The sequence below is a fragment of the Coenobita brevimanus genome, chromosome 47 (assembly GCF_032717465.1).
Source record: "Coenobita brevimanus isolate Jiangsu-jjx chromosome 47, ASM3271746v2, whole genome shotgun sequence".
Lineage (NCBI taxonomy): Eukaryota > Metazoa > Arthropoda > Malacostraca > Decapoda > Coenobitidae > Coenobita > Coenobita brevimanus.
Genome location: NC_137000.1, coordinates 24,834,333 through 24,862,228, shown reverse-complemented (window position 1 = coordinate 24,862,228; position 27,896 = coordinate 24,834,333). Strand labels below are relative to the sequence as shown.

General features: G+C 43.0%; 1 protein-coding gene across 1 annotated transcript in view; it reads left to right on the top strand.

The window, feature by feature from the left end:
- Positions 1 to 27,315, top strand: part of LOC145398951 (uncharacterized) — a 304,550-nt gene extending 277,235 nt beyond the window's left edge. The window contains 12 exon segments of the mRNA XM_080271685.1: positions 69 to 326; positions 453 to 593; positions 750 to 866; positions 3,834 to 3,962; positions 4,202 to 4,368; positions 4,543 to 4,671; positions 18,855 to 19,017; positions 19,354 to 19,536; positions 19,919 to 20,059; positions 20,750 to 20,863; positions 24,113 to 24,247; positions 27,254 to 27,315. Coding sequence (XP_080127811.1) covers positions 69 to 326; positions 453 to 593; positions 750 to 866; positions 3,834 to 3,962; positions 4,202 to 4,368; positions 4,543 to 4,671; positions 18,855 to 19,017; positions 19,354 to 19,536; positions 19,919 to 20,059; positions 20,750 to 20,863; positions 24,113 to 24,247; positions 27,254 to 27,315 — 1,739 coding nt within the window.
- The last annotated feature ends 581 nt before the right edge of the window (positions 27,316 to 27,896 follow it).

Here is a 27,896-nt window from a genome sequence, read left to right as displayed (position 1 = left end):
TATATATTGTTATAATATTCTGTATAAACAAGTTAACAAAGTCTTTCTGACCAGTTTTCAATCCTCAGCTTGTTCTGGTGACCATTGGGGCCGTGATTGTGAACATGTGTGCCTGTGTCATAATGGAAGTACATGTGACAGATTGTCAGGGGCTTGCATTTGTCCCTCTGGGTACACTGGTGCCACTTGTCAAGACAGATGTCCACAGGGAACTTATGGAAATGGGTGTCTGCAGACCTGTCTTTGTCAAAACGGAGCCACTTGCCAGCATGACACAGGCACCTGTGTCTGTCCTCCAGGTTACACTGGCAGACACTGTGAAACAGGTTAGCCTTTAATTCTTACTCTTGTCATCACTAATAATTTCTGTACACCCAGTAACAATCATAATGTTATACTAGCCCAAAATGACCTCCACATTACTGTATTCTTATGACGTGCTACCTCTTTAGGATGTGTATCAGGGAGGTTTGGCCCTGGATGTGCTTTGGAGTGCCAGTGTGAGCATAGGAGTGAATGTGATCCAGTTACAGGCTTATGCAAGTGCCCTCCTGGCTGGCGAGGTCACCGTTGCCATAAGCCATGTCGCCAAGGTACTACATCACAACAATTGAACAGAAAGTTTGAATTAGTGCTTTTGATAATTATCATCTACCTTTTGATATACTGTACATTGATTTGTGAGTCAGTAAATCTCAGTTTAGTTGTTTGTATTTTATAGTTTTTTTTTTTGTTTTTTTTTCATACAGGGTTCTGGGGAAATGGATGTGAACAGGTGTGTAACTGTGAACATGGTAGCAGTTGTCATCCCATCACAGGAGATTGTCTGTGTCAGCCTGGATTCACAGGGGATAAGTGCCAGTTCAGTAAGTCATGTTTACTATTGTTAGTATCTATCAGTCCATCCATCATCCAGTCCTTTTCTTCCCCATCAGGATTGTAGGAACATGGAGTTAGGCTACTCAGTCCCAACATTTAAGGCAAGGATGACCAGGCTTACATGCCACCAAGCAGGGGCATACCAAGAGATTTGGGGGCCCGGGGGGCTAGGTTCTTTGCGGGGCCCCCCTCCTGGTAGCCCCCCTCATTCTCAAAAATCATCTAATATCTCAGATGGGATTGTTGGGATGATATGTATGTTTTTTTAAATATTAATAAAAAAGCTTTTAAATTTTTAAGGCTTTTGGGGGCCCCCTCAATTGGGGGCCCGGGGGGCAGTTTCAAACAGACCCCCCCCTCCCCCCCAGGTAAGCCACTGACACCAAGTGGCATTATGTGAGCAATAATCCCCAGCCATTCATAGGTTGTAACCCATGCATGCCTCATCCAGTTGAAGCCCCATAATCCATTAATCCACTAGGCATCATTTGGATATAAGGTTGCCACCTAGCACAGGAAATGATTTCTAAGGTTTCAGTAAACCATTTGGTTTGTCAGTGCCAAGTCATATTTAGGCAGCAGTACACTGAGTGAGTGGATGGTGCCTCCACCAACCACTTTATATTAATATTTATTACAAGATAACATGAAGTAAATACAGTCATCCACAAAAGTCATATTTTCAGTCATTGCCTGTAACTCGTCCTCCATTCTTCCCTACCCTTGGGCCCTCACTAACCCAAAGCTGTACTTAAACTGTTAGCAGAAAATGCTTTTCCTTCTTATGTTCCAAAATAACTGTCCAAAACTGAAAGGCTTTGCAGCAGATGGGGATGATGACATGATTTTTGAGGATGAGTCTACTCAAATAAAGACATAAAACAATACCATGCTACTATTATTAGTTAATGAAGATTATAGGGTTGATTGACATAAAGCAATACAGTGTTTATAATATTAGTTAATGAAGGTTGCTCAGCATTGTCTGACTGAAGTAAGTTGTTATTAAAATAACAAGTTACACATTCTCATGGTGATGCCACGTAATTACTCTTGGAGGATTCATGTGATGGTCACAAATATTCCATAATCTAGCACACATAATACTGTACAGTAAAACCTCACTATAATGGAATAATTGGGGCCCAAGCCATTCCGAAAAAAGTGAAATTCTGATAAAAGCTACATCTGGACTTCCCCCTGCTAACCTGGACTCTTTCCGATATATCAGACATTAGTCCGGATCGTACCAACGGTTTTTAAACTGTTTTCACTACCATTGCAGCACTGTTCTGTATTATATATTCACAACAATAATCAAATGGTATAATATATATGTACTGTACACTGGTAAACATGTCTTTTATTTACATTATTATGGTGAACATGGCTGAAGTGGTCAGGCAGCCCGGACTGCTTCTGGAAGTATCAGACTTTTTCCAGTATATAAGAATTTATTCCGGTTGCTCCTTGATTCTGATAAAAGCGAATTCCAGTCTATTTAAGTCTGTTATATCGAGGTTTAACTGTATATTCTTTTTAAAGGAGCCAATTTAATACCTGTATATATTTTGTAAAATTCTTGACCACAAAGTTTTATCTTACTTAAATTTAGCTAACCTTTTCAGTACATCAGGATGTAAATGAGTGAGCAGTGTGACAGATACAAAATTACTCATGGACTCTTGTTTGAAAAATATATATGTACAGTATATGTATTTTCATATGGTTTAGTACATCAGGATGTAAATGAGTGAGCAGTGTGACAGATACAAAATTACTCATGGACTCTTGTTTGAAAAATATATATGTACAGTATATGTATTTTCATATGGTTTAACCTAATACACATTTTTTTTCTATGTGGAATATGCTGTGCCAAGTAATTATGAGCAAACATGTTTAGAATATATCATTGCTTTAAGAATTTAACATATTTGCAAGAACCAATTTGCTGTTAACCCTGCAGAGGGAGTGGAGCTTCATTTCTCTGTTGGAGGGGAGGGGAGGGGAGGGGAGGGATCTACTCTGTTTTTAGGGTAGCTCTACATTGATTGGCAAGCCAAATGATTTCCCATAAACCAGAAAATAATTTACAACGCTGGGTGGTAAGCTTATAACTAACCAACACGTGTTCCCTGCATGACAACAAGTGGGTTGGCGATGGGTTAGTGCCCTCCCTGGAAAACTACCAACAAAAAATTTGAACGAGAAGCCTCGGACCAGGACTACAGGTGACGACTAAGAACCGAACAGAGGACATGGTACGGATTGCGGCATGGAATGTAAGGGCCTTGTTGGAGGGACACAGGTCAAGAGTGAGGGCAGTGGAAATGAGTTATGTGAGAGGAGCATGTGGAGTCACATGGAGAGACAGACTGACAAATGAGGAAGTGAAGGAGCATTGTGGTGTGGATGTGGATATGATAGGAAGCATTAGGAGAAACACTTTGAGGTGGTTTGGCCATGTGGAGAGGATGGAGAGCAAGGGACTGACGAGGAGAATGTATGTGAGTGAGGTGGAGGGTGGGTAGAGGAAGAAGGAGGCCAAGGATGAGATGGAGGGATGGAGTGGAGAGGTATATGAGGGAGGAGGGTGTGAGCTGGGAGCAGGGCAGTGAAATGGCAGGGGACAGGGCGACATGGAGGCATATTGTTTGTGGCCACTCCTTACATGATTAAGGGATCTGGCAATAGATAGATAGATAGACTCAAATTCTTCCTGTATCAGAATGTGTTAAGTGAATCTTACTATGCATAAGGCTAACAGTGTCATTTTGGTTAATTTCAGTTCAAAATTACTGTTTCAGTCATCCATTGAAATGAATGTAGGTAGGTATATGATCATTATGTTAAAGCACCAGATGTGTGGAAAACTCTACATTCTGTTAATCAGTACAGATTTCATTTGATAGCACACATAGTGTTACAGCTTCATCTTATTTCTGACACAGTCTGTCCCCGGGGCCTGTATGGGGCCATGTGTGAAAGCCAGTGCAACTGTGGGCCAGACAAACCTTGTGATCACATAACTGGTCACTGCTCATGTCCACCCGGACGTCAGGGAGACCAGTGCCATGAGTGTAAGTCATTATAACCTATCATTTGTGTATAGTGGCATAAACTCCATTCATATATAGTAAGCAGCTGCATATGGAAATTTCAACAGCTGCACAGTGCTGGTAATGATTATTCCTGAGCTATATTTTGCCGTTGTTTGATAGCTTGTTGTCTTATCATCACAAAACTTAAATTATATCAGTTGATATCTGTTAATTGAAGCAGTCATGATAGCAGAACTATAAATCCTTATGGTATACAGTCTGCAGTGAGGGCTGGTGGGGATCTGAATGCCAGGAGCCATGCCAGTGTGTGGGCTCCTCCCTCTGCCACCCTGTTTCAGGTGACTGCTTCTGCCCTGCTGGCCTCAGGGGCAGGAAGTGCCGTAGGAGCTGCCCTCAGAACAAATATGGCATTGACTGTAAACAGGTGAGCTTATTTGTACTGCTGTACAAGTATCACATATTACTGATATTGAGTGATTTCCAGTACCTCATGATAATCTTTTCATATACCAGACTTTCCTTATAGCAGATAACCGTGAGGATGCTGGAACTTTACTGTGTATTTATGGCATCTTAACAAATTTGTGGTTCCTTGCAGAAATGTCAGTGTGAAAATGGTGGTGACTGTGACCCTGTGAGTGGACAGTGTGAATGCAGTGAGGGTTACTATGGCACTACCTGTGCCCTTCCCTGCCCACCTGGCACTTATGGTAAAGGCTGCAGTAAGGTGAGATCTACCTGTCATTGTGATTGTCAATGCCTTCATAGCTGCTGGAGTGCAGTCTGTCAGTTGATCAGATTCTCTCTCTCTCTCTCTCTCACACACACACACACACACACACACACACTGTATATTGTATGGTACTGGTGTGTTTCTAATTTTTGTATGATAATAAGCGTTAACATTCATACATTTCAGGTAAGTCATAGGTAGCTTTCTCAGGCCTTGTGATGGTCCCAATCCCTTGCATTAATCTATCTCTCTATCTGTCTACTGCCACACACCTCACTCCCTTAAGGGGTGGCCAGAAACAAATCGCCTCCATATCGCCCTGTCCCCCACCATTTCATTGCCCTGTTCCCAGCTCACACCCCCCTCTCTCATATACCTCTTCACTCCATCCCTCCATCTCATCCTTGGCCTCCCCCTCCCTCTCCCCCCCCCTCCACCTCACTTACATACACTCTCCTCATCAGTCTCTCACACTCCATCCTCCACACATGGCCAAACCACCTCAGTGTGGTTCTCCTAACGCTTGTTATCACATCACACCACAACGCTCCTTCACTTCCTTAATTGTCAGCTCTTCTCTCCATGTGACTTCATATGCTCCTCTCAAATAACTCATTTCCACTGGTCTCACTCTTGACTTCTGCCCCTCCAACAAGGTCCAGTCTTCACTTCCATACGTTAGAGTTGGTATCACAATATGTTCTGTCATGTAGTAACTTTTTCACTTCCATGCTCACTTCCCTGTTTCTTGTCACTGCTTTCAAGGAACCAGCAACCTTTCTTCCTTGTTGTACCCTTTCAAGTACTTCATCCTCTAAACGTCCATCCTTACTCATCACACTACCCAAGTACTTAAACAAACTCACCTTTTCCATTTCTTCCTCATCCAGCCTCACTGTACGTTCACTGACTTCACTTCTCTCGAAGACCATGACTTTACTCTTCCCTATAATCACCTTTAGACTCCGTTTCTTACACACTCTCACAGACTCATCCACCAAACCTCGCAGCTCCCCTTCGTCTTCACGTAACAACACAACATCATCTACAAACAACAATTTGGGAGTTACCAAACACTGCCCTTTCTCGCTAGAGTCGCTTCAACATCGCTGCCCTGTGTTGTATCTCTTTTATAACCTAGTCCATATACAGATTGAACAGCCACGGAGACATGACACATCCTTGCTTCAATCCAACATTCAAAGAGAAAAATTCACTCAGTTCACTATCCACATGCACTGCAGCCTTAGCACTCTTATATATACTTTTCATGGCCTTCAGCAGCTTCCCATCTACTCCATATATTCTTAATACTTGCCACAATCCTTGTTTATCCACTCTGTCATATGCTTTTTCCAAATCCATGAAGACCGTATACAACTTCTTTCCTTTCTCTAGAAACTTTTCCATTAAAGATCTAAGAATGAATATCTGATCTACACAACCTCTTCTCTTCCTAAATCCTCCCTGTTCTTCTCCAACTAATTCCTCTGTAATTTCCCTAACTCTGTCAATAAGTATCCTACCATATACTTTTCCTATTACACTATGAAGACAAATGCCCCTATGATTACACACACTTCTTTTTCCCCTTTTCCTTTGTACAAGGGAATAATTATACCTGACTTCCATTTCTCAGGAACTCTACCTTCCTCCCAGGCCAATCTGCACATCTTCCACATCCATTCTACTACTGTCTGTCCCTCATGCTTCAGCATTTCACCACACACTCCATCAGTTACTGGGGTTTTCTCCATTTTAACTTTCTTCATTGCTTCCACAGCTTCCATCTTACAGATATCTTCTTTTCTTCTCACATCCCTCCTTCTCCCAGCCATTCCCCAGCCACTTATACTCGCATTTCTTTCATTCTCTATGTTCGGCAGTTCCTTAAAGTGTTTTCTCCAGCTGCTCACTTTTTCTCCCTTCTCCACTAGATAATGTACCATTTTTATCTTTCACTCCCCAACTAATGTCTTTGGCACCCTGTCTGACTCTCTTTACCTCTTTCCAGAACATTTTCTTACATTCCCTCCAGTTTACACTCAAATTCCTTCCAAATTCCTTATCCACTGTCTTCTTACTTCTTCTTACTCTGTCTTACTAATCATTTCACCTCTCTCTTTCTCTCTACATATAACTCTCTCTTCTGTCTCTCAACATCTTCCATGCCCCTGTTTCTTATCCACTTACCATATGCTTTCTTCTTTTATGCCACAGCCTCTCTCGCCTCTTCATTCCATCATGCTGTTCCATGCACCCCCTTTCGTCTTCTCTTCACCTCACACACCACCTTACATGCTGCACAGGTTTCTTCTGTGAATATCTTGCACACACCTTCCACGCCCCCCATCTGCTCCAATCCATATTTACCCAATCACTTCTCGACTTCCCTCTTATATTCTGTCTTTTTTCCATTCTCTTGTAACCTTTCCACCCTCCTTGTATGAACTGCTTCCTCCTGTCCTTCCCTTCTTCTATTTCTCCATTTCATTTGGACTTCGATTTTGACCACCACCAAATGGTGGTCAGACAGTCCACTCCCCCAACCTCTGTATACTCTTGCATCCATTACACACCTTCTCATCCTTTCATCCACACACACATAATCAGTCATTGCCTTCCGTCCATTCAACTAACCACCCACCCTTCACATCACTTGCCAAGTATACCTATGGATCATTTTGTGCCTGAAGAGGGTATTGGCTATCACCAACCCCTTCCTGGCACAAATGTCCACTAAAGCACTGCCATTCTCATTTATCTCTGCAGGCACATCCCACTCACCATCCACCTTCACATTCCCTACTTTTCCATTCATATCCCCAATCAAAAACACTCTCCCATTCCTTTCAAACTTTTCCATACACGCTTCCACATTTGTCCAAAATTCTTCTCTCACTCTGCTTGCACGATCTTGCGTTGAGGCATGCACGCACACAGTCGCCTACATGTGTAGTCCAACTTTCAGTCTTACCCACACAATCCTTAAGCCAACTGATCTATACTCTCTTATATTCTCCTTCCATCAATACACACTCCTTCCTTTGCCCTCTCATTCTCACCTGCTCCTGCTCATATACCCCATCCATACTCCCATTCTCTCACACTCTCAGCTTGCCATTTAGTTTCGGTTGATCCACATACATGCATCCACTTTTGCACCTGGACAATCTCTCTTTCTTTCACCTTATCATTTGCATCCCTTACATTCCATTTAGCTATCCATACCATGTCCGTTGTTCGGTCTCTAGGTGTCACCTTTTGGTCAATCCTGGTCTGAGACTTTTTGTTCATGCTTTCCGGAGAGGGGCATTAACCCTCTGTCAACCCACTTCTTGTCACATAGGGAACATGTGTCGGTTGGTTATAAGGTTACCACCCAACGTTGTAAAGCTTTCCTGGTTCACAGGAAACCATTTGGCTTGCCACTCAGTGTAGAGCTACCCTAAAAACAGAGCACCACTACACTAAGTGGATGGATGATGGGCGCCCTCACCTACCACATATGCCGACTCACTGAGACCTGAAACAGAACAACATTTCGAAACACTAAACCATACACCCATCACAAACATCAACACCGCTGTGCACACTTTCAATACAATCATACAAAACGCAGACAAAAGACACATCCTTAGAGGCAACAGAAAGAGAGACAACCTCAACTTCACACCAGAAAGTCAAGGCCTCATCAGACAATGGGACACACTGCGACACTCCCTAACACCCCCTACACAAGACACCATACAACAAATACAAGAACTCAACACTCAGATAAACAGTAAAATATCAGAACAGCAAACACTAAACTGGAAAAATTACCTCCAAACACTTGACCACAAAACAAACATCACCATACTCTACAAAACACTAAACAGCATCACACTTTCCGACAGCAACACCACACAATCACACGCTGCCATCACAACAACAGACACCATATCCCCAAACAAACAACAAGCAAACACTCTCATCAATCACTCTTCACAAGTCAGCCATCTAACCCCCCATTCGGAAGACCGATGTATCATCAGACGTAAGAAACAGTTCCCCACAGACCCAGACTACGCACCTTTCACTTACAACCAGACGAAGCACATCATTAACAACCTCAAGCACTCATCTGCCTGTGGACCAGACAACATAAGCAACATTCACCTTAAACACTTAGGACCACAGGGTATACAAGCACTCACCAACATATCAAACTACAGCTACTCACACAACATAATACCCAACATCTGGAAGCATGGCAATATCATCACTATCCCTAAACCCAACGAAGACCCCACGTTACCCTCCTCACATCGCCCCATCACACTCCTCTGCACCCCCTCTAAAGTCACTGAACGACTGATACTACAACTAGTCACACCTCACATTCCCCTAGCCCAGTCACAACATGGCTTTAGGCCACTACATTCCACAAACACCCTTCTTACAGGCCTTACACAGAGAGTTTTCGATGGCATGAATTCAGCTAGGCCACCACACAGAACACTCCTAATCACACTAGACATTAGCAAAGCTTTTGATGCCATCCCCAGCCACAACCTCGCAAACAAAATACTCAACACAAACATGTACAATAACACAAAAAGATGGCTGGCAAACTACTTAGCAGGCAGATGTGCACACGTAACATTTGCCGGTCAGTCTTATAACATCAGAAACTTCACAAACGGCGTCCCCCAAGGATCTGTTTTGTCCCCTACACTCTTTAATCTATACATGCATGACATACCCACACCCCACACACCACAGATACACATAAATTCCTATGCAGATGATATAACACTTACATGTACACACCAAAACTCAAACACAGCTGCACACATCACTCAACACACTACACGAATGGTTCACCACAAACAGGCTCAAAATAGCCCCAGCCAAATCTACAGTTACTCTTTTCACAAACTGGACAGCAGAACACAGTCACATCCCACACCTCACCATAAACAACACTCCACTACCACACACACACACACACACACACACACACACACACACACACACACACACACACACACACACACACACACACACACACACACACACACACACACACACACACACACACAAAATCCTTGGTGTAACATACAATACATCAATGTCATTCAAACAAAACATCACAAACATTAAAAATAAAATAACACCAAGACTCAGTGCTTTGAGGTCACTTGCCCATACAACATTCGGACACAACAAAGAAGCCACCACCACAGTATACAAACAATACATACGTTCAGTGATGAATTATGCAAGCTCTGCCTGGGCTTCTAACCTGACCAAAACACACTACAACACTCTACAGACCATACCGAATAAGGACCTAAAAATAATCACAGGCTGCACAGGTACTACACCCACAGACCACCTACATCAAGAAACCAAAGTCCTCAAGGTCAAGGTTCACCTAGACATGAGAGGCACCCAGTTTCTTGCTGCAGCCTCCACAAACCCACAACATCCACTACAGTACATGGCAGCACATCCACCCACACCAAGGAACATCAAAACAACACCCAGCACACGATACCATACACAAATACTGTCATCTCTCCCCCCTCGCCCACCTCAGACCAGCTTCCAGAAGCATATCCACACTCAGATCACTCGCCGCTCCATTCAGTCACTTAAAGACAACACACAGCTGCATGCACGGCCTCCTGACATCCACCCTTCTGAATCCTATCTTCCTCGTGAGGACAGAGTCCACCTGGCCAGCCTGAGATGTGGGCACCATCCAGCCCTCTTAAGCTACCAGAAGAGGCTGGATGACTCCGTCGCTGATACCTGTCCAGGATGCAACACAGCACCCCATACTATTAAGCACATTATGGAAGACTGCATTGCACACAATCACCTACGCCAACAAGACAACATACACTCTTTGAGAGCTCTGTGGGAAAGCCCGGTCTCGGCCATGGCCTTCCTAAGGGACTTAGGGCTTTTCGGCCAGACTGCCTAGGGAACAGCTGCTACTACTACTCACTGAGACCAGATGGAGAAGTGAGACTGTGAGAGAGTGGGAGTATGGATGGGGTATATGTGCAGGAGTAGATGAGAATGGGAGGGCAAAAGAGGGAGTATGTATTGTTTTGTGCAAGAGATGGAAGGAGAATATTAGAGGGTACGGATCAGTTGGCTTAAGGATTGTGTGGCTGAGATTGAAAAGAAGGGTTACAAATGTGGATGATTGTCTGTGTGTACTGTATGTGCCAACACAAGATCGTACAAGCAGAGCGAAAGAAGAGTTCTCGGCAAATGTGGGAGCGTGCATGAAAAATTTGAGAGGAATGAGAGGGTGTTTTTGATTGGAGATATGAATGGAAAAGTAGGGAATGTGAAGATGGATGGATTAGCTGGTGAGTGGGGTGTGCCTGCATAAGTGGATGAGAATGGCAGTGCTCTAGTGGACATTTGCACGGGGAGGGGGTTGGTGGTAGCCAGTACCCTCTATAGGCACAAAATGATCCACAGGTATACGTCGCAAGTGATGAGAAGGGTGGGTGGTGAAATGAGTGAACAGAAGGCAGAATGAGAAAGTATGTAATGGACACAAAAGCATACATAGGTTGGGAGAGTGGACTTTCTGACCACCACTTGGTGGTGGTGAAAGTCAGGGATCAGGTGCATTGAAGGAATAGAAGGAGAGGACAGGAGGAAGTAGTTCATACAAGGAGGATAGAAAAGTTGCAAGAGGATGGAAAAAAGGCACAATGTAAGAGAAAAGTGGAGATGCAATTGGACAAATTAGATCAGGAGCAGATGGGGGAGGGGGAAGGTTAGTTTAAAATATCCATAGAAGAAATCTGTGCAACATGTGAGGTGGTGTATGGGGTGAAGTGAAGACGAAAGGGGGGTGCAAGGAACAGCGTGGTGGAAGGAAGAGGTGAGGCAAACTGTGGCACAAAAGAAGAAATCATATATTGAATGGATGGGAAGCAGAGGCATGGGGACAGTTGAGAGACAGAAGAGAGTTGTATGTTGAGGGGAAGAGAGAGGTGAAAAGATTAGTAAGAGAGAGTAAGAAGAGAGTGGATGAGGAATATGGAAGGAATTTGAGTGTAAAGGGGAAGAAATGTAAGAAAATGGTCTGGAAAGATGTAAAGAGAGTTAGACATAGCGCTAAAGAAGTTAGAAGGGAAGTGAAAGATAAAAATGGTAGATTGCTAGACGAGAAGGGAGAAAAAGTGAGCAGATGGAGAGAACACTTTAAGGAACTGTTATACACGGAGAATGAAAGTGATGCGAGTGTAAGCAGCTTGGGAATGGCTGGGGGACGGAAGAAGGTGAGGAGGGCAGAAGAGATCAATAGGATGGACATAGTGGAAGCAGAGAAGAAAGTCAAAATGGAGAATGCCCCAGGAATTGATGGAGTGTGTGGTGAAATGATGAAGCATGGGCGAGAGATAGTAGTAGAATGGATATGGAAGTTGTACAGATTGGCATGGGAGGAAGGTAGGGTCCCGGAGGATTGGAAGTCTGGTACAATTATTCCCCTGTACTGTACAAAGGAAATGGGGGAAAAGAAGTGTGTGGAAATCATAGAGGCATTTGTCTGCTTAGTGTAACAGGAAAAGTATATGGTAGGATACATACTGACAGAGTTAGGGAAATAACAGAGGAACTAGTTGGAGAAGAACAGGGAGATATTAGGAAAAGAAAAGGTTGTGTAGACCAGATATTCATTCTTAAGTCTTTAGTGGAAGAGTTTCTAGAGAAGGGAAAGAAGTTGTGTGCTGCCTTCATGGATTTGGAGAAAGCATATGACAGGGTGGATAGACAAAGACTGTAGAAAATATTAAGAATATAAGCAGTAGATGGGAAGTTGTTGAATGCTGTGTATGTATGAGGGTGTTAAGGCTGCAGTGTGTGTGGATAGTGAACTGAGTGAACTTTTCTGTTTGAATGTTGAATTGAAACAGGGATGTGTCATGTCTCCATGGTTGTTCAATCTGTATATGGATGGGGTTATAAAAGAGATTCAAGGTAGGGCAGTGGATGTTGGAGTGGCCCTAATGAGAGGGGGCCGCATTTGGAGTCTTCCTGTACTGTTGCTTGCAGATGATACTGTATTGTTAAGTGAAGATGAAGGGAACCTGCAGGGTTTGGTGAATGAGTTTGGGAGACTGTGTAAGAAATGAAACCTAAAGGTGAATGTAGGGAAGAGTAAAGTTATGGTCTTTGAGAGAAATTATGTCACTAAATGTACAGTAAGGATGGATGATGAGGAAATGGAAAATGTGAGTGCATTTAAGTACTTTGGAAGTGTGATGAATAAGGATGGAGGAGGGTGACGAGCTTGAAAGTGTACACCAGTGAAGAAAGGTTGCTGGTTCTTTGAAAGCAGTGATAAGAAGTTGGGAAGTGAGCATGAAAATAAAAAAGTCCCTGCATAATTGTATTTTGATACCAACTCTATTGTATGGAAGTGAAGCTTGGACCTTGTTGGGAGGACATAAGAGTGAGAGCAGTGGAAATGAGTTATTTGAGAGGAGCATGTGGAGTTACATGGAGAGACAGACTAACAAATGAGAAAGTAAAGGAGTGCTGTTATGTGGATGTGGGTGTGATAGAAAGTTTTAGGAGGAATACTTTAAGGTGGTTTGGCCATGTGGAGAGAAATGGAGAGTGAGGGACTAACAAGGAGAATGTATGTGGGTAAGGAAGGGGGGAGAGGAATGGGTGGGCCGAGGATGAGATGGAGGGATGGAGTGAAGAGGGATATGAGAAAGGGTGTGTGTGAGCTGGGGGAAGGGCATTGAAATGGCTGTGGACAGGGCAACATGAAGGTGATTTGTTTGTGGCCGCCTCTTATGGGATTTAGGTGTCTGGCAATAGATAGGTAGATAGAAAAACCACATTGCCTTTACTCCAGTCAGAGATATGAGCCATATCAGACATTAAGTGTGCAATAGCCTCATCACTTGTGTGTTGAAGCAGCTGCTGATGTGGATGCGGAAGGATGCAGATGGAAAGGTGAAAGGTGGAGTCATCAGGCATGAGTGAATAGAGTTAGATGTACAGTAATACCCCAATATACGATACCCCTAGATGCGATACCCTGGCTTAACGATGGGGGTAGAAATACAGCACAGTAATCCCTCCAAGATTTGACATAACAGAGCCAAAGGCATATCCAGGACTTGGGCTTTTCTGGGACTTGGGAAAATGCCCCTGGACAATTACATATGGACCCTAACCCAACCTGACTTTGAAAACCACCTAATCTCCCTACCGGACCTGCACAGCACCTATTTAAGACGCTATGCACACAACTAAGGGACAGAAACCATGAAAAATATAAATGGAACCAGAGAATAAGGAATTAGAAGTGAGTATGGAAAATATTTAGCTGTGTACAGGATACTTACAATACGTCCGTGGCCGTTGCGAAGATAACCTCTCAGAGTCTGACGAAGGTGCACTTGAAGCACGTACAGTAATCCAGTGTTGCGCTGCACTTAATCCTTTGCACTCTGAATTCTAATTTTTTAACACTGCACATTCTGCTCTTAACACTTCACAACACTGTAAATTCCCATGTGGTCTAGTGGAGAGTTTTTGCTGTTTATTCACTGTCAGAGTCAGAGAGTAGGTGTTGCAGGTGGCCGAGGGACGCGTCACTGGGATGTGGTGATGGGCTACCCACTGCAGAAGACTCTGAAGATAGCTGCACTCTCACATCCAGTGGAGACTCCACCGTGGCTGATGTGCTGGGCTGTGGCTCGGAGGTGGAAGGCATGTCATGGTGAGGCATTGGTGTGGAGCCAGGGCTGGGTACAGCAGGGGTCATTGGCCTAAAGAAAGTGTCAGTGGTTGATTCACATAAGGAACGGTGATTCTGGCGAGTGATGATGCGCTGCCTAAAAGTGTGCACTTCCTCCATAAGTCATCTCCCTGTTGCAGTCCGAGTGTTCAAGGTAGTACAGAACGAACTCAACGTGCTCCCGGAGTGTGCTCAGCTTGGGGATGGATGGAGTAGTGGTGTGCTGAGAGGAGTCTGCATCATCCTCGCTGTCCTCGTTAGAATCTTCCAGCTGGGTACTTGTACCTGCAAATTAAGATGCGATCTTGATATCAGACATGGTCTGATACTCAGGATCGCCCTCGTCGTCATCCAACCACTCGGGCACTTCGTCCACATCCACCTCATCGCCAGCTGCACGAAGACACGCATGGAAGTTATCTACGTCAAAACCTAGAAAGTCATGCACCACGTCGGCTCCAAGAAGCAGACGAGACCAACCACTTTTCGGAGTCTTGACACATACATCCCTCCATGCACTGGTCCAGTTGTAGATGGCTGACTTGAGGTTGTAGCGGTGAACGTTTTCCACAGTCTGCTGGCCTCTCGTATCCTGTCCCTCTCTGTGCCTGTCCTCATCCTTGGCAACAACCATCACCTCGTCCAGGAACTTCCGATGGTACAGCCTCTTTGTTCCCACTATCACCCCTTGGTCCATTGGTTGGATGAGAACAATAGTATTAGGTGACAAAAACAAGCACCTAATGCGTCCATTCTCAGCCACCAACTCCTTGTCTGACAGATGCGTGGGTGCATTGGCCAAGAGAAGGAGAGCCTTAACCTGGTTGTGTGGGATTCCCAGTGTCTTCATCTGATACTGGATGACCTCCTTGATGAAATGCTGGTGAAACCAGTCTTTGAAGATCTTGGCTGTGAACCAAACCTTCACAGAATGGTACCAAACGACAGGAAGGGCATCCATCAACCCATGAACGCATTGAGGTTGCTTTGCACATCCAACAACAATGGGCTTGAGCCGGTGCATGCCATTAGCATTGGCACAACACAAAGCAGATATCCGCTGCTTGGAGAGCTTGTATCCAGGTACACGCTTCTCCATCTCCTCTGCTGGGGTGTTTGTGGGCAGGGAGCAGTAGAAAAGACCAGTTTTGTCAGCGTTGTAGAGTTGACCAAGAGTGAGGCCCTCCCTGTCGATCAAGCCCTTTACCTTCTGCTGAAACTCTTCTACTGCAGCCTCATTGGTGTCCAAAGCTTCGCCATGGGCCTTACGGTTGGTAAGTCCATGCCGTAACTTGAAAGCGAAGAGCCACCCTTCGGATGCCTTGAAGTCTGGGGTGTTGTGTAGTCTTTGAACTTCTCAGCAGCAGCCTTCAGCTCAGTACCACGCACCAGCACACCAGCAGCACATTGTTGATGATACCAAATCACATTGGAGCAGTTGATTTCTGCAAACCTGGGAGGGTACATATCTTCCTCTGCATGGTGCATTTGGTGTTCAGTACGAAGTCAGCTGTGTACAGGGTGACTTTCTTCCAGGATTTCTTGATATTGAACAAGGTAGAGCAGGCCAGGTTGAATTCTCGGAGGATGTGGGAGGTCGACCATCCCGCGTCCACCCTCTCCAGTATCTTCCTATTCGTCTCCAGAGTCAAAACCACTAGTTTCCTCTTCTCGGGCGGCGAGGCCATTGTCTCACACACGAGTGGGAAGCAGCAGAGGAACAGCAGGGCCTGCAGCAGGTAGGGCATCACTACAAAAGCGAGCACGTGGGCAGCCATAGTGACGAGCGTGCAGTCACGACCGTAGGTAGGCGGGAAATGGGGAGGAGGCAGGGGCGCTCTGCCAGACGTCGGAGGAACTACGCGCCAAAACACAGCTGTTCATCACAGCACAGGAAGTTCAAAGTAGTGTTGAAAACATGCCATTTTATTATTATTTTTTTTTTTAATGTTTTTTGGGCATTTTTGGTTTCTGAGATCCGAGCCTAAAATGTCCGGAACTTGGGGTGTCGGGGACCTGGCCTAATGATGGCCAAACCCTGGTTTATTGATGAGTTTTTATTTTTTTACCTATTTTGATGATATTTTAGATTAAAATTATGTGTTTAGGTTGATTTATAAACAGTTTTTAAACTTAGATTAATGTGTTTTTGCCATAGGTGGGGTGAACATTGTATTTTTGCGGTACAGTTTACTAAATTTGATTATTTCCATACTTATATTTGACGATTTTCAGATTGTATTTGTTGGTTTTAGTGAGTTTTTTACATGTGTCAGGCTTAGGTTAGCTTCTTTTACGGCTGTTAGGCCATTTAGATTGGCATTAAACTTGTTTTTGGACTCATTTGGGTGGGTTTAGGACTTGTTTGGGGGAAATCCAAGGCCGAAAAATGCATCCCAGTACTTTACATGTTAAAACTACCCTGATATACGATACCTTGCCTAACGATGGGTTTTTACGTAACCAATTTCATCGTTAACTGCAGTATACCTGTGTAGCTTAGAAGGTCGTTGACAAATTGAAGGAAGAGAGTTGGTGATTGGACAGAGCCCTGAGGAACACCATTATTGATAGCTCTAGGAGAACAGTCGCCATCTACAACAGCAGCTGTAGAATGACCAGACAGGAAGTTAGGGATGAAGGCACCGATAGAAGGATAGAAATCATAAAAGAGGGCAGTTTGGAAATTAAAGATTTATGCCTGACTTGATGAAAAGCCTTTGAGATCTCAAGTGCAATGGCAAAGCTTTCATCAGAGTCACGAAAGGAGGATGACCAGGAATCTGAAAGGATGATAAGAAGATTGCCAGTGGAGCATCCCTAGCGGAACCCATACTGGCATTTGGAAAGGAAGTTATAATAGGAAAGGTGCTTTAAAATTTTTTTGTTAGAAATAGCTTCAAAATCTTTAGCAGTACAGGATGTTAAAGCAATATGGTGATAGGTAGAAGTCTGGAAATGGTCACTCTTCTTTGGGACAGGCCTAATGAGAGCAGAGTTCCAGCAAGATGGAAAGGGACAAGTTGACAGACAAAGGCAAAAGAGTTTACTAAGGCAGGGTTTAAGCACAGAAGCACAGTTCTTGAGGACAACAGGAAGAACCCCATCAGCCCCATATGCCTTGTTAGTGTTGAGGCCAGTGATGGCAGAAAACACATCAATTGAAGATATTTTAATGTCAGCCATGAGAAAGTCAGAGGGGGGGAAGTGATGGAGGAACAGCACTGGAATTGTCTAAGGTTGATTTGGAGGAGAAAGTCCGAATGAAGAGTTCTGCTTTATCAGCAGAAGAAACAGCTACAGAGTCATCAAAGCAGAAAAGAGGAGGGAAGGATGATAACGTTATTAGAAAGGTTTTTGGCAAGGTGGCAGAAGGATCGGGAGGAATTTAATTTGGGAAGTTCAAAGCATTTAGTACGAATTAGCAGAGTGCAGGACATATTGTACTTAGCACAGTTCCAGGCTGAAACATAGAAGAGATGAGATTCAGGGATGGATTGGTTATGGTACGTTTTGAAGGCCCAGTCCATGTTGTGGACAGCATTAGCGCAAGCATGATGAAACCAAATTTTTTTTTGCATTAATTATGGAATTAGAGAAAGGAATGTATGTGTCCATGCCTGAGAGAATGTGTGAGGCACACTCAGCTTTAAGAGAAGGTGAGGTTTAGAGGAAGTGAGGTGGTGTTCAACAGAGAGAAAATTAGAGGAAAGGCTAAGAATGTTGCAGAAATGAAGTGAGTCAGTGGTTCCAAGCATCTCTCTTGACCATCACTGGGAGAGGGGCTTATGGCTGGGGCTTTTATGACCCCTTCCCCCCCCCCCTCCACTTCCCAGAGATTCCACGGCTGAGTGTTGAGATGTCATTTTTCTTTTTAAATTTAGAAAAGAAAGTGTGGTGTGTAATGTGCATGTAGTTTGGTGTTGACAGTAAGAGGAAATTTTATAGGTGAGTATCCTGGTCTACTCTCTGTGTTAATAAAACACTGAAAAGGTTCAGCAAAGAGGGATGGTCAGAAGTGAGTACCAAGGGCTGATGAAATAGGAGCTCCAGCTCTCCCTATCATCAGCTTTCTAACCACCTTGGGAGTACTGCCCTGTTCAACTGGTGCTACAATCTATTACCTATGTAGATACGTATATGGTATTATAATCATCCTGCACTCTTTCCATAGTTCCCACAGGCTTATCCCAGAACTTTTCTTTTATCTCCTCACCACTAAATCAACACTGAAGAGCATATACCTCAGAATTCAATGATTATTACATTGGTAATACAAGAATTATGTACAGTGGTTGGTTGATACGTCTCTGTGTCACTGACTGCCTCATCTGTTCTCTTAAAATTATATTGAACCAAGAATAATGTTAATGTAGATTTTTTGCAAATTGGATAGGCTTGTGAATGTGAGCATGGAGGCGTGTGTGACAGTGTGGGTGAGTGCCGTTGCCCGGCTGGCTATACAGGAGACAAATGCCGGTCACCTTGCTCTCCATCCACCTGGGGTCATAACTGCACCTCACTTTGCCTCTGCCATAATGATGCCCTCTGTCATCCAGGTAACATGCAACACTCCCTTTACTATGGCAACACTAGTGTAATCACTGAGTTTACATTGATTTATGACTGGCAGGTTGTAAATTTTTATAGTATTAAAAGATTATTATACTTGTATCCCGTTATTACAAAGACCAGTGGGTATGTCCATTGACTGTAATAAAAATACTGAAAAAAGAAAAATGAATAAGGATAGAAACAACATATTATTTACTCAGTAACAGTACAAATAATTGTATTGATATTGTAAAGTATGGCATTGTATAAGGTTACCTTGTAAGATTTTGCTTGCATGTACCATTAAGTATGGTAGTAATTACCTTTCCCCCCCCCCCCAGCCACTGGTGAGTGCCAGTGTGGTCTGGGATGGACAGGGAGGCACTGTGACCATGAGTGCCAGCCTGGGCAATATGGGCCAAACTGTCAGCTTGACTGTGCCTGCCGTCACAATGCCACCTGTGATCGCTTCTCTGGCTGTTGTCATTGTGGTCCAGGCTACTTTGGACGATACTGTGAACTGGGTAATGTTACTTTGATATATAAGGACTTTGGGCTATTCTCAAATTGTAAGGAAAATACAAAAGAAGGGTTAGGCATCTGAAGAATGAGTTCTTAGTAATAATTATAATAGTTATTAAGAAAGACTTCTGTCTTAAATATGAACCAAAGTGAGTTTTATTGTTTAGGATGAATGTGAGGCTGCCCAAGCCCTTCATTTGGATAGCTGCACATTCATCAGGACTGGTACTGCTAAGCAACAGAAATCTGCTAACAATAATAATCAAAAGAATCTTGATTCAGGAAATTTGGCTTTACCTTGAATTATGGTAATACCATATGAATATCTTATAATCAGTATCATTACCAATGTAGTAACAAATTGCAACTTTTTCTGCCTTTCAGAATGTCCAGTTGGGTTTTATGGTGAGTACTGCAGCCAGCGATGTGACTGCCACAATGGAGCGACGTGTGACCCACACACTGGTCAGTGTCGCTGTCCACCAGGCTTCATAGGGGAGACCTGTGCTGATACATGCCCTTCAGGTGATACACAGTGCACACTTGGCATAGTTGCAGTTGCCACTACTGATACCATACCTTACATATCGATTACCAGATACTATACTTACATAATAATGGTTGTATACTTTGCTACCAGATGACTATTAGAGAAAAGAATAATTGAGTGATGTGAGGATAATAGATAAGACTAGGAGCAAGAGAATGCACAAGACTAGGGACAAGAGAATGTGCATTGTGGAGGGAAGCCAGAAAAGAATCTGGTGTAATGACTGTAATGGATAATAGGTAATTAAAAATAAAACAGCAACATTCAGGCTTCCCGTATCTCATGAAAGATACAGGCATATACTTTAATTAAAATGTGGATTCCCTGAGTTACACTCAGTGCACATTGATATGCTTAATGAAATAGTAGAATTCACATATGTGGGATGCCACATTTTTGTGATCTTTGAATTCCAGTACTGTATTACTGGAAAAAAATATGAAGCTTTTCACAGTCATTCTCAGATACAGATAATATAATAATATTCAGTATAACTACTGTTCTTATACCATCACGCTTACCTCTCACACCCTGTACTACAGTTGTTATTAAGTGTACAGACAAAGTATGGTATCCACATTTGGAGCAAGCTGACTGCATAAATGTGGAATGCCACAGTTATTGCGTAATCTTACAACCAATGATGTTTTTACCTCCTCTGTTAGGAATGTTTGGTGTGCACTGCCGGAAGGAGTGTCAGTGCGGTCAGTACCCCTGTCATAGGGAGACTGGAGAGTGCCTGTGTCCACCTGGTAAAAAAGGGACTAACTGTGCCATGCGTGAGTATTGTCATATCATTTCATTACTATCCTGAATGGCATGAAATATTCGAGTCAGAAAGTAAAAGTACTTGTAACTTTATTTGATAGATATTCCAGGTGCAATAAGTTAATGCACACAGTATTGTACTCTCAGTTATCTGTCATTGCAATATCTGGCCCAACGCAATAGCCGGCGCTGCTGGCTCAGCTGTATTAAAGCAATATCCAGCAATATGATGTAGTATCTAATGCTGAAATGGGACATAACTGGTGGTTCTATGCAATATCCGGCATCGAGGTGAATCAGCCGGTTCATGAACAGTAGCCAACTGGTGTTGTATTACTGTATTAGAGTATGTCATTACTTTAATGTATTTTATGCTTAATTTTCATCTTTTACTCATGGAAAAGTTTTTAGGATAGAGGGTTGAGACAGGTGGTAACACAATATCCAGCTTCTATCTATCTATCTATCTATTGCCAGATGCCTCAATCCCGTACGGGGTGGCCACAAACAAATCGCCTCCACGTTACCCTGTCCCCCGCCATTTCACTGCCCTGCTCCCAACTCACACCCCCCTCTCTCATATACCTCTCCACCCCATCCCTCCATCTCATCCTCGGCCTCCCCCTCCCTCTCCCCCCCTCCACCTTACTTACATACACTCTGCTCATCAGTCTCTCACCCTCCATCCTCTCCACGTGGCCAAACCACCTCAGTGTGTTCCTCCTAATGCTTCCTATTACATCCACATCCACACCACAACGCTCCTTTATATCCTCATTCGTCAGCCTGTCTCTCCATGTGACTCCACAGGGTCCTCTTAAATAACTCATTTCCACTGCTCTCACACTTGAATTGTCTCCTTCCAACAACGTCTAAGCTTCACTTCCATACGTTAGAGTTGGTATCACAATACTGTCATGTAGTAACTTTTTCACTTCCATGCTCACTTCCCTGTTTCTTATCACTGCTTTCAAGGAACCAGCAACCTTTCTTCCTTGTTGTACCCTTTCAAGCACTTCACCCTCCAAACTTCCATCCTTATTCATCACACTACCCAAGTACTTAAACGTACTCACATTTTCCAATTCCTCACCATCCAACCTCGCTGTACATTCGCTGACTTCACCTCTCTCAAAGACCATCACTTTACTCTTCCCTACATTCACCTTTAGATTCTGTTTCTTACACACTCTCCCAAACTCATCCACCAAGCCTTGCAGCTCCCCTTCGTCTTCAGTCAACAACTGTATCATCTGCAAACAACAGTACAGGGAGTTTCCAAACACTACCCTGTCTCACCAGGGCCACTCCAACATCCACTACCCTACCTTGTACCTCTTTTATTACCCCATCCATGTACAGATTGAACAGCCATGGAGACATGACACATCCCTGTTTCAAGCCAACCATCAAAGAGAAAAATTCACTTAGTTCATCATCCACACGCACTGCAGCCTTAGCACCATCATACATACTCTTCACAGCATTCAGCAACTTCCCATCTACTCCATATATTCTTAATACTTTCCACAATCCTTGTCTATCCACCCTGTCATATGTTTTCTCCAGATCCATAAAAGCCGCATATAACTTCTTTCCATTCTCTTGAAACTTTTCCACTAAAGAGCTAAGAATGAATATCTGATCTACACAACCTCTTCCCTTCCTAAAGCCTCCATGTTCTTCTCCAGCCAATTCCTCTGTTCTTTCCCTAACTCTGTCAATAAGTATCCTACCATACACTTTTCCCATTACAGTACACTAAGAAGACAAATGCCCCTATGATTACCACACACTTCTTTTTCCCTTTTTCCCTTGTCTATCTATCTATCTATCTATAGCCCGACGCCCTAATCCCGCAAAGGGTGGCCGCAGACAAAACGCCTCCAAGTCACTCTGTCACCCACCATTTGACTCCCCTCCCCCCAACTCACCCTCCCCTCCCTCATATACCTCTCAACTCCATCCCTCCACCTCATCCTCGGTCTACCCCTCCCTCTCCCTCCCTCCACCTCACCTACATACACCCTCTTAGTCAGTCTTTCATTCTCCATTCTCTCCACATGTCCAAACCACCTCAGTGTATTTCTCCTAATCTTTTCAACCACATCCACATCTACCCCACAATGTTCCTTCACTTCTTCATTCGTCAACCTGTCCCTCCACGTCACTCCACATGCTCCTCTCAAGTAACTCATTTCCACTGCTTTCACTCTTGACTTGTTCCCCTCTTGCAATGTCCATGCCTCGCTTCCATACGTCAGGGTAGGGATCACAATACCATCATGCAGTGACTTCTTAACTTCCATACTCACCTCCCTATTTCTCATCACTGCTTTCAGTGTACCAACAACCTTTCTTCCCTGCTGTACCCTTTCACGTACTTCATCCCGCAAAGTTCCATCCTTACTCATCACACTACCCAAGTACTTGAATGCACTCACATTCTCCATATCCTCACCATCCAACCTCACTGCACACTCTGTGACTTCATTCCTCTCAAACACCATAACTTTACTTTTGTTTACATTAACTTTCAGCTTGTACAAGGGAATAATTATACCTGACTTCCAATCTTCTGGGACTCTACCTTCCTCCCAAGCCAATCTGCACATCTTCCAGATCCATTCTACTACTATCTCTCCCCCATGCTTCATCATTTCACCACATTCCATCAATTCCTGGGGCTTTCCCCAATTTGACTTTCTTCATTGCTTCCACAACTTCTATCCTACTGATTTCATCTTGTCTTCTCACCTCCCTCCTTCTCCCAGCCATTCCCCAGCCACTTATACTCGCATTACTTCCATCCTCTATGTTCAACAATTCCTTAAAGTGTTCTCTCCAGCTTGATGCTAAATATTGAGCCGGTTGGGGTTACTATGCAATATCCGGCATTTTGCTTCACTGTGTTTAGTGTAGGGCTTGGCTGAATTACCCTGGATAATTGAGAGTTTACTGTACCTTCCTTGTGATTTATGGGCCTGTAGCTGGACTGCCATAACCCAAAACATTTGAGGGCAGGGGTTTGAACTATGCCCCTTGTAGCGTATACATAATCCAGTCATATTCAGGAGATTTGAACCCATGCACACACAGCATGACCATCACTCTGACTGGTGTACGGGTATTCTACTACAGCACTAGATCAGTCAACCTCTAATAAGGAAAGAGAAAAAAAAGACAGTGAAAAAGATGAAATGTCTGTAATATATTAATAAACATAACAATGTTGACATTTTTGTGTGTACTGTGATCAGCATGTGGGAGAGGTCGGTATGGGCCTGGGTGCAAGCAGGTGTGTGAATGCCACAATGGAGGCACCTGCCACCCCTCCACCGGTCACTGTTCCTGCACCCCGGGCTGGCTGGGACCAACCTGCCTTGAGGAAGATGGTAAGAGTAAATTCTCCTTCACTCTCTTGCCCCTCGTAAATTTTACTTTTAAACTGTTGATGTTTGATTTCTTTAACTTTACCATGAAGATAAATTATAGTATTAATTTTAGTATTAAATTTCCTCATTATTATTATCATCATCATTAACCTGACCTTGCTTTGCTGAAGGATGGAGTTACGTAGGATCCAGAAGACATGAAATAGGAAACATAAAAGGAGGAAAACTATCAGCAGCATGCACAGTGAAATGAGCCAGACACTCATTTATATGTCACACAACCCCCAGGCATACTGGTTGCATCTTACAGGCCCAACTATCTTCACATATATATTTTTATCTTTTTCTTAATAGATCCATTTCACATACATCCGCCAGAGTTAGCCCATTGACTATCAGGTTAAAGAAGGGGTGCCATATCCTTTCCATATGCTCCTCTGCACATAATTCATCCAACCAGCATGATTTCTAGCCATTTTATTCTTGATTCCTAGCCTTATTAACTCCCATATGTTGCTTTTTTGCATATTCATTTACCATATCCATGAACCTTCTTGGCTACCATGCCATTATCAATGAGTAACTTCACTCTCATGCACATATACTCTTTCCACCACCTTATTTACTTCCATTCTTTCCATGCCATCATATCTGTATACAGTACACGCTCTTGTACCCTGTTATCAGACACTTTCTTAGTCCACATCTTTCATGCATCATATTATTTCTTATCCAATACATCTTTTGCCCTCCACACACATTGATTAATAACCCCATTTCCACTGCTCTAATTCGTGACCTTTTTTTAACTTATTTTATTTATTTATTTATTTATTTATTTGCCATACGCAAGTCTCACACCCATATGTTAATGTGGGCACCCTAACTCCATGCAGTCTCCTTGCAGCCTCCACACGCAGACTTCTGTTTTGTGTCAGGGCTTTCATAGCACCTACCACTTTACTTTACTGTGCCACTCTAATTTCTAGTCCCTTTGCACATTTACCTTTCTTCTCTGTTACTGCACCTAGGCACATAAACTCTTCCATCAAATGGTCTCTCCATTCACTTGCACATCACATTGAGAGTCACTTTGTCTCTCAGCAACAATCACTTTACTCTTATGAGCTTTGACAGCATAGCACTCACAGACTGCACCAGCCTGCAAAACTCTTGGCCACTATTAGCAAGTATGAGGGAAAGTCAAAAAGTTTTTGTGTATGTATTAATTTTTTAAATATGTAAACAAGTTTTAGTGAGGAACACATGGAACAGGTACTATGCATATATTCAGTCTTATTTTTTAACATAGTCATCTTGTTTTTTGAGGCACTTATCACTTGTTGATCAAGGAATTAAAGATGAGTTCTGTGGATGTAGCCAACATTTGACCTCATTTTGGACATCTTTTTCAAACTAGAAGCATGGGCCAATAACGTGCTTCTTCACTTTGGGGAAATGATGAGTCCAGTGGTGCCAAATCAGGACTGTAGGCAGGATGGTGCAGAAATTCTCAGTGCTAAGCACTGTTATATGGTATTGCATTGCCGCACACTGCTAATAACACAGTGATTCTCTTGAACACATGGCACAGGGAAATAAGCTCCATCCTGCCCATAGTCTTGGCATGGCTCCATTGGACTTTGACCTACTCCTCAAATAGAAGAAGCACCTCCAGTCTGATGTCTGCAGTTTGAAAAGTCTCTCCTAAGCTGAATAATATCATCTGGTGATGTCAAGAAAAACATAGTATGTCCTTGGGTTGAAGGTGTTAAACATGTATAAACAGTCTTATTTCACAAACTGCATTATTGCCCAAAACAAGCTGAGCACCTTTGTTATATAAAATGGCTTGGAAAGATGTGTGAAATGACTGATTTTGTGATATACTTTGAAATTTGAGGCATTTTTAACAATACCTGGAAATTGTGCATGATATTTATTACATGTAACACATATATCAGTTTTCTCTTTGTTATTTGCTTTTATTTATATGAGGCATTAACTGAAATACAGATTCAGAATTTGCTGATGACTTAAGGTGACAGTGTTTCCATGCCAAAAGTCAGGATAAATAAGTTTATGAGCATAAACAAAGACCATTATAATACGGATAGTGGTAGGTGGGGGCATGCACCATCAGCTCACTCGATGTAGTTTTGCTTTTGGGTGACTGCCCTTTCCTCTCCTCCTTCCTTCTTTCCTTCCGTCTTCTTCTGTCTCTCTTTCCTTCATTTTTCCTTTTCCTTCTGCCCACAGGTGACTCTACACTCCCTCTTCTGTCTTTTTTTCCTTCACTCTTTCCTCTTCCATCTTCCTATAAGTGACTCTACACTGAGTGACAAGCCAGATGGTATCCTGTACACCAGGAAACCATTTACTACACTAGTTGGTAACCATATAACCAAATTATGGCACCTGGTGGTTTAGTAGGTAATTAAGGCGCTCCAGTCGGATTGAGCCAGTTCAAGTTATATCCAAGGGGTGGTTGGGGTTTATTGCTCACGTAATGTCACTCAGGGATGAGTGGGGCTGGTCACTCTCATCTGAAATGTCAGGACCAACTTGCCTAGCCCGGGGCTTCTACGCTTCTCGTGGTGCAACACAGGATTAGATGATGATGATGATGATGATGATATGATACAGAATAAAATTTTTCTCCTAATGCTTCAGGAGACAAGAGTAAGTATATTTTATACTGATATTAAGTTTTCAGTACCAGGATAGAAAGGATGGAATGTGAAGGAGATTTTTGTTTTTAGGTGTAGTATCAGTAGTACAGTACTGTATTAGTCATTTGCATCTGTAACTCACAAGCTTTATGATAATGTAGGAAGCATATGTGATGTAATATCATAACATCCACTGAAAATCATAAAATATTTTTATCACTTTATGTTGGTGATGAAATATCTGATTACTGCAGTAATTGAAATGCCATACTGTATTTTTTTTTTTTTTAGCAGATGATAACCTTGCACTAATCTCTGTGTTATTCCCACCCAGTTTCATTCACAACTGCCATCGACCATCAGGGCAGAGCAGACATCCCAGTGGAGCTCAGCTGATTCTTGAAGGGGAAGCCTCATGTGGAAAAGAAGTCAGATCATTTTAGTGGCATCCGTATCCTAAAATAATCAGGATTCAGCATATCGTATTTTGATTTATGGAATACAATGACAGTGTAGTGAAAAAAAGTGAGGAATTGTGAGCCATTCACTGTTAAGTAAAGCAAAACACCACTGATCACTGACAGATGCACTGAATCATAGTGGGTCTGGTTACCATTACCGGAGCAGCATTTCTGGAAAAGTATGGTGTAAATGAAAAGGAATTAGTATATAAAGAAATATTATAAACCAAATGACTGTTACAAGAAATAATCTGAGAAGTCAGTAAGTACCATGTGCAAATGGCACAAGGATGCAGGGAACTTATATTTTTTGTAAAATGAACAAAATTATTATACAGTTAATAAGGCAGCAGAAAATTATAAATGCTTTGAGCACAATTATTTATACCGGTATATTTCTACCATATTTTTAAAAGCTGTGGCATATTGACCCTATGATGAACTATAAGGCCTTCAGGACTAACTGTAGCTATTGTTTGGAGTTGAAATGTCACAGATGTTAATGCCAGTGTTGAG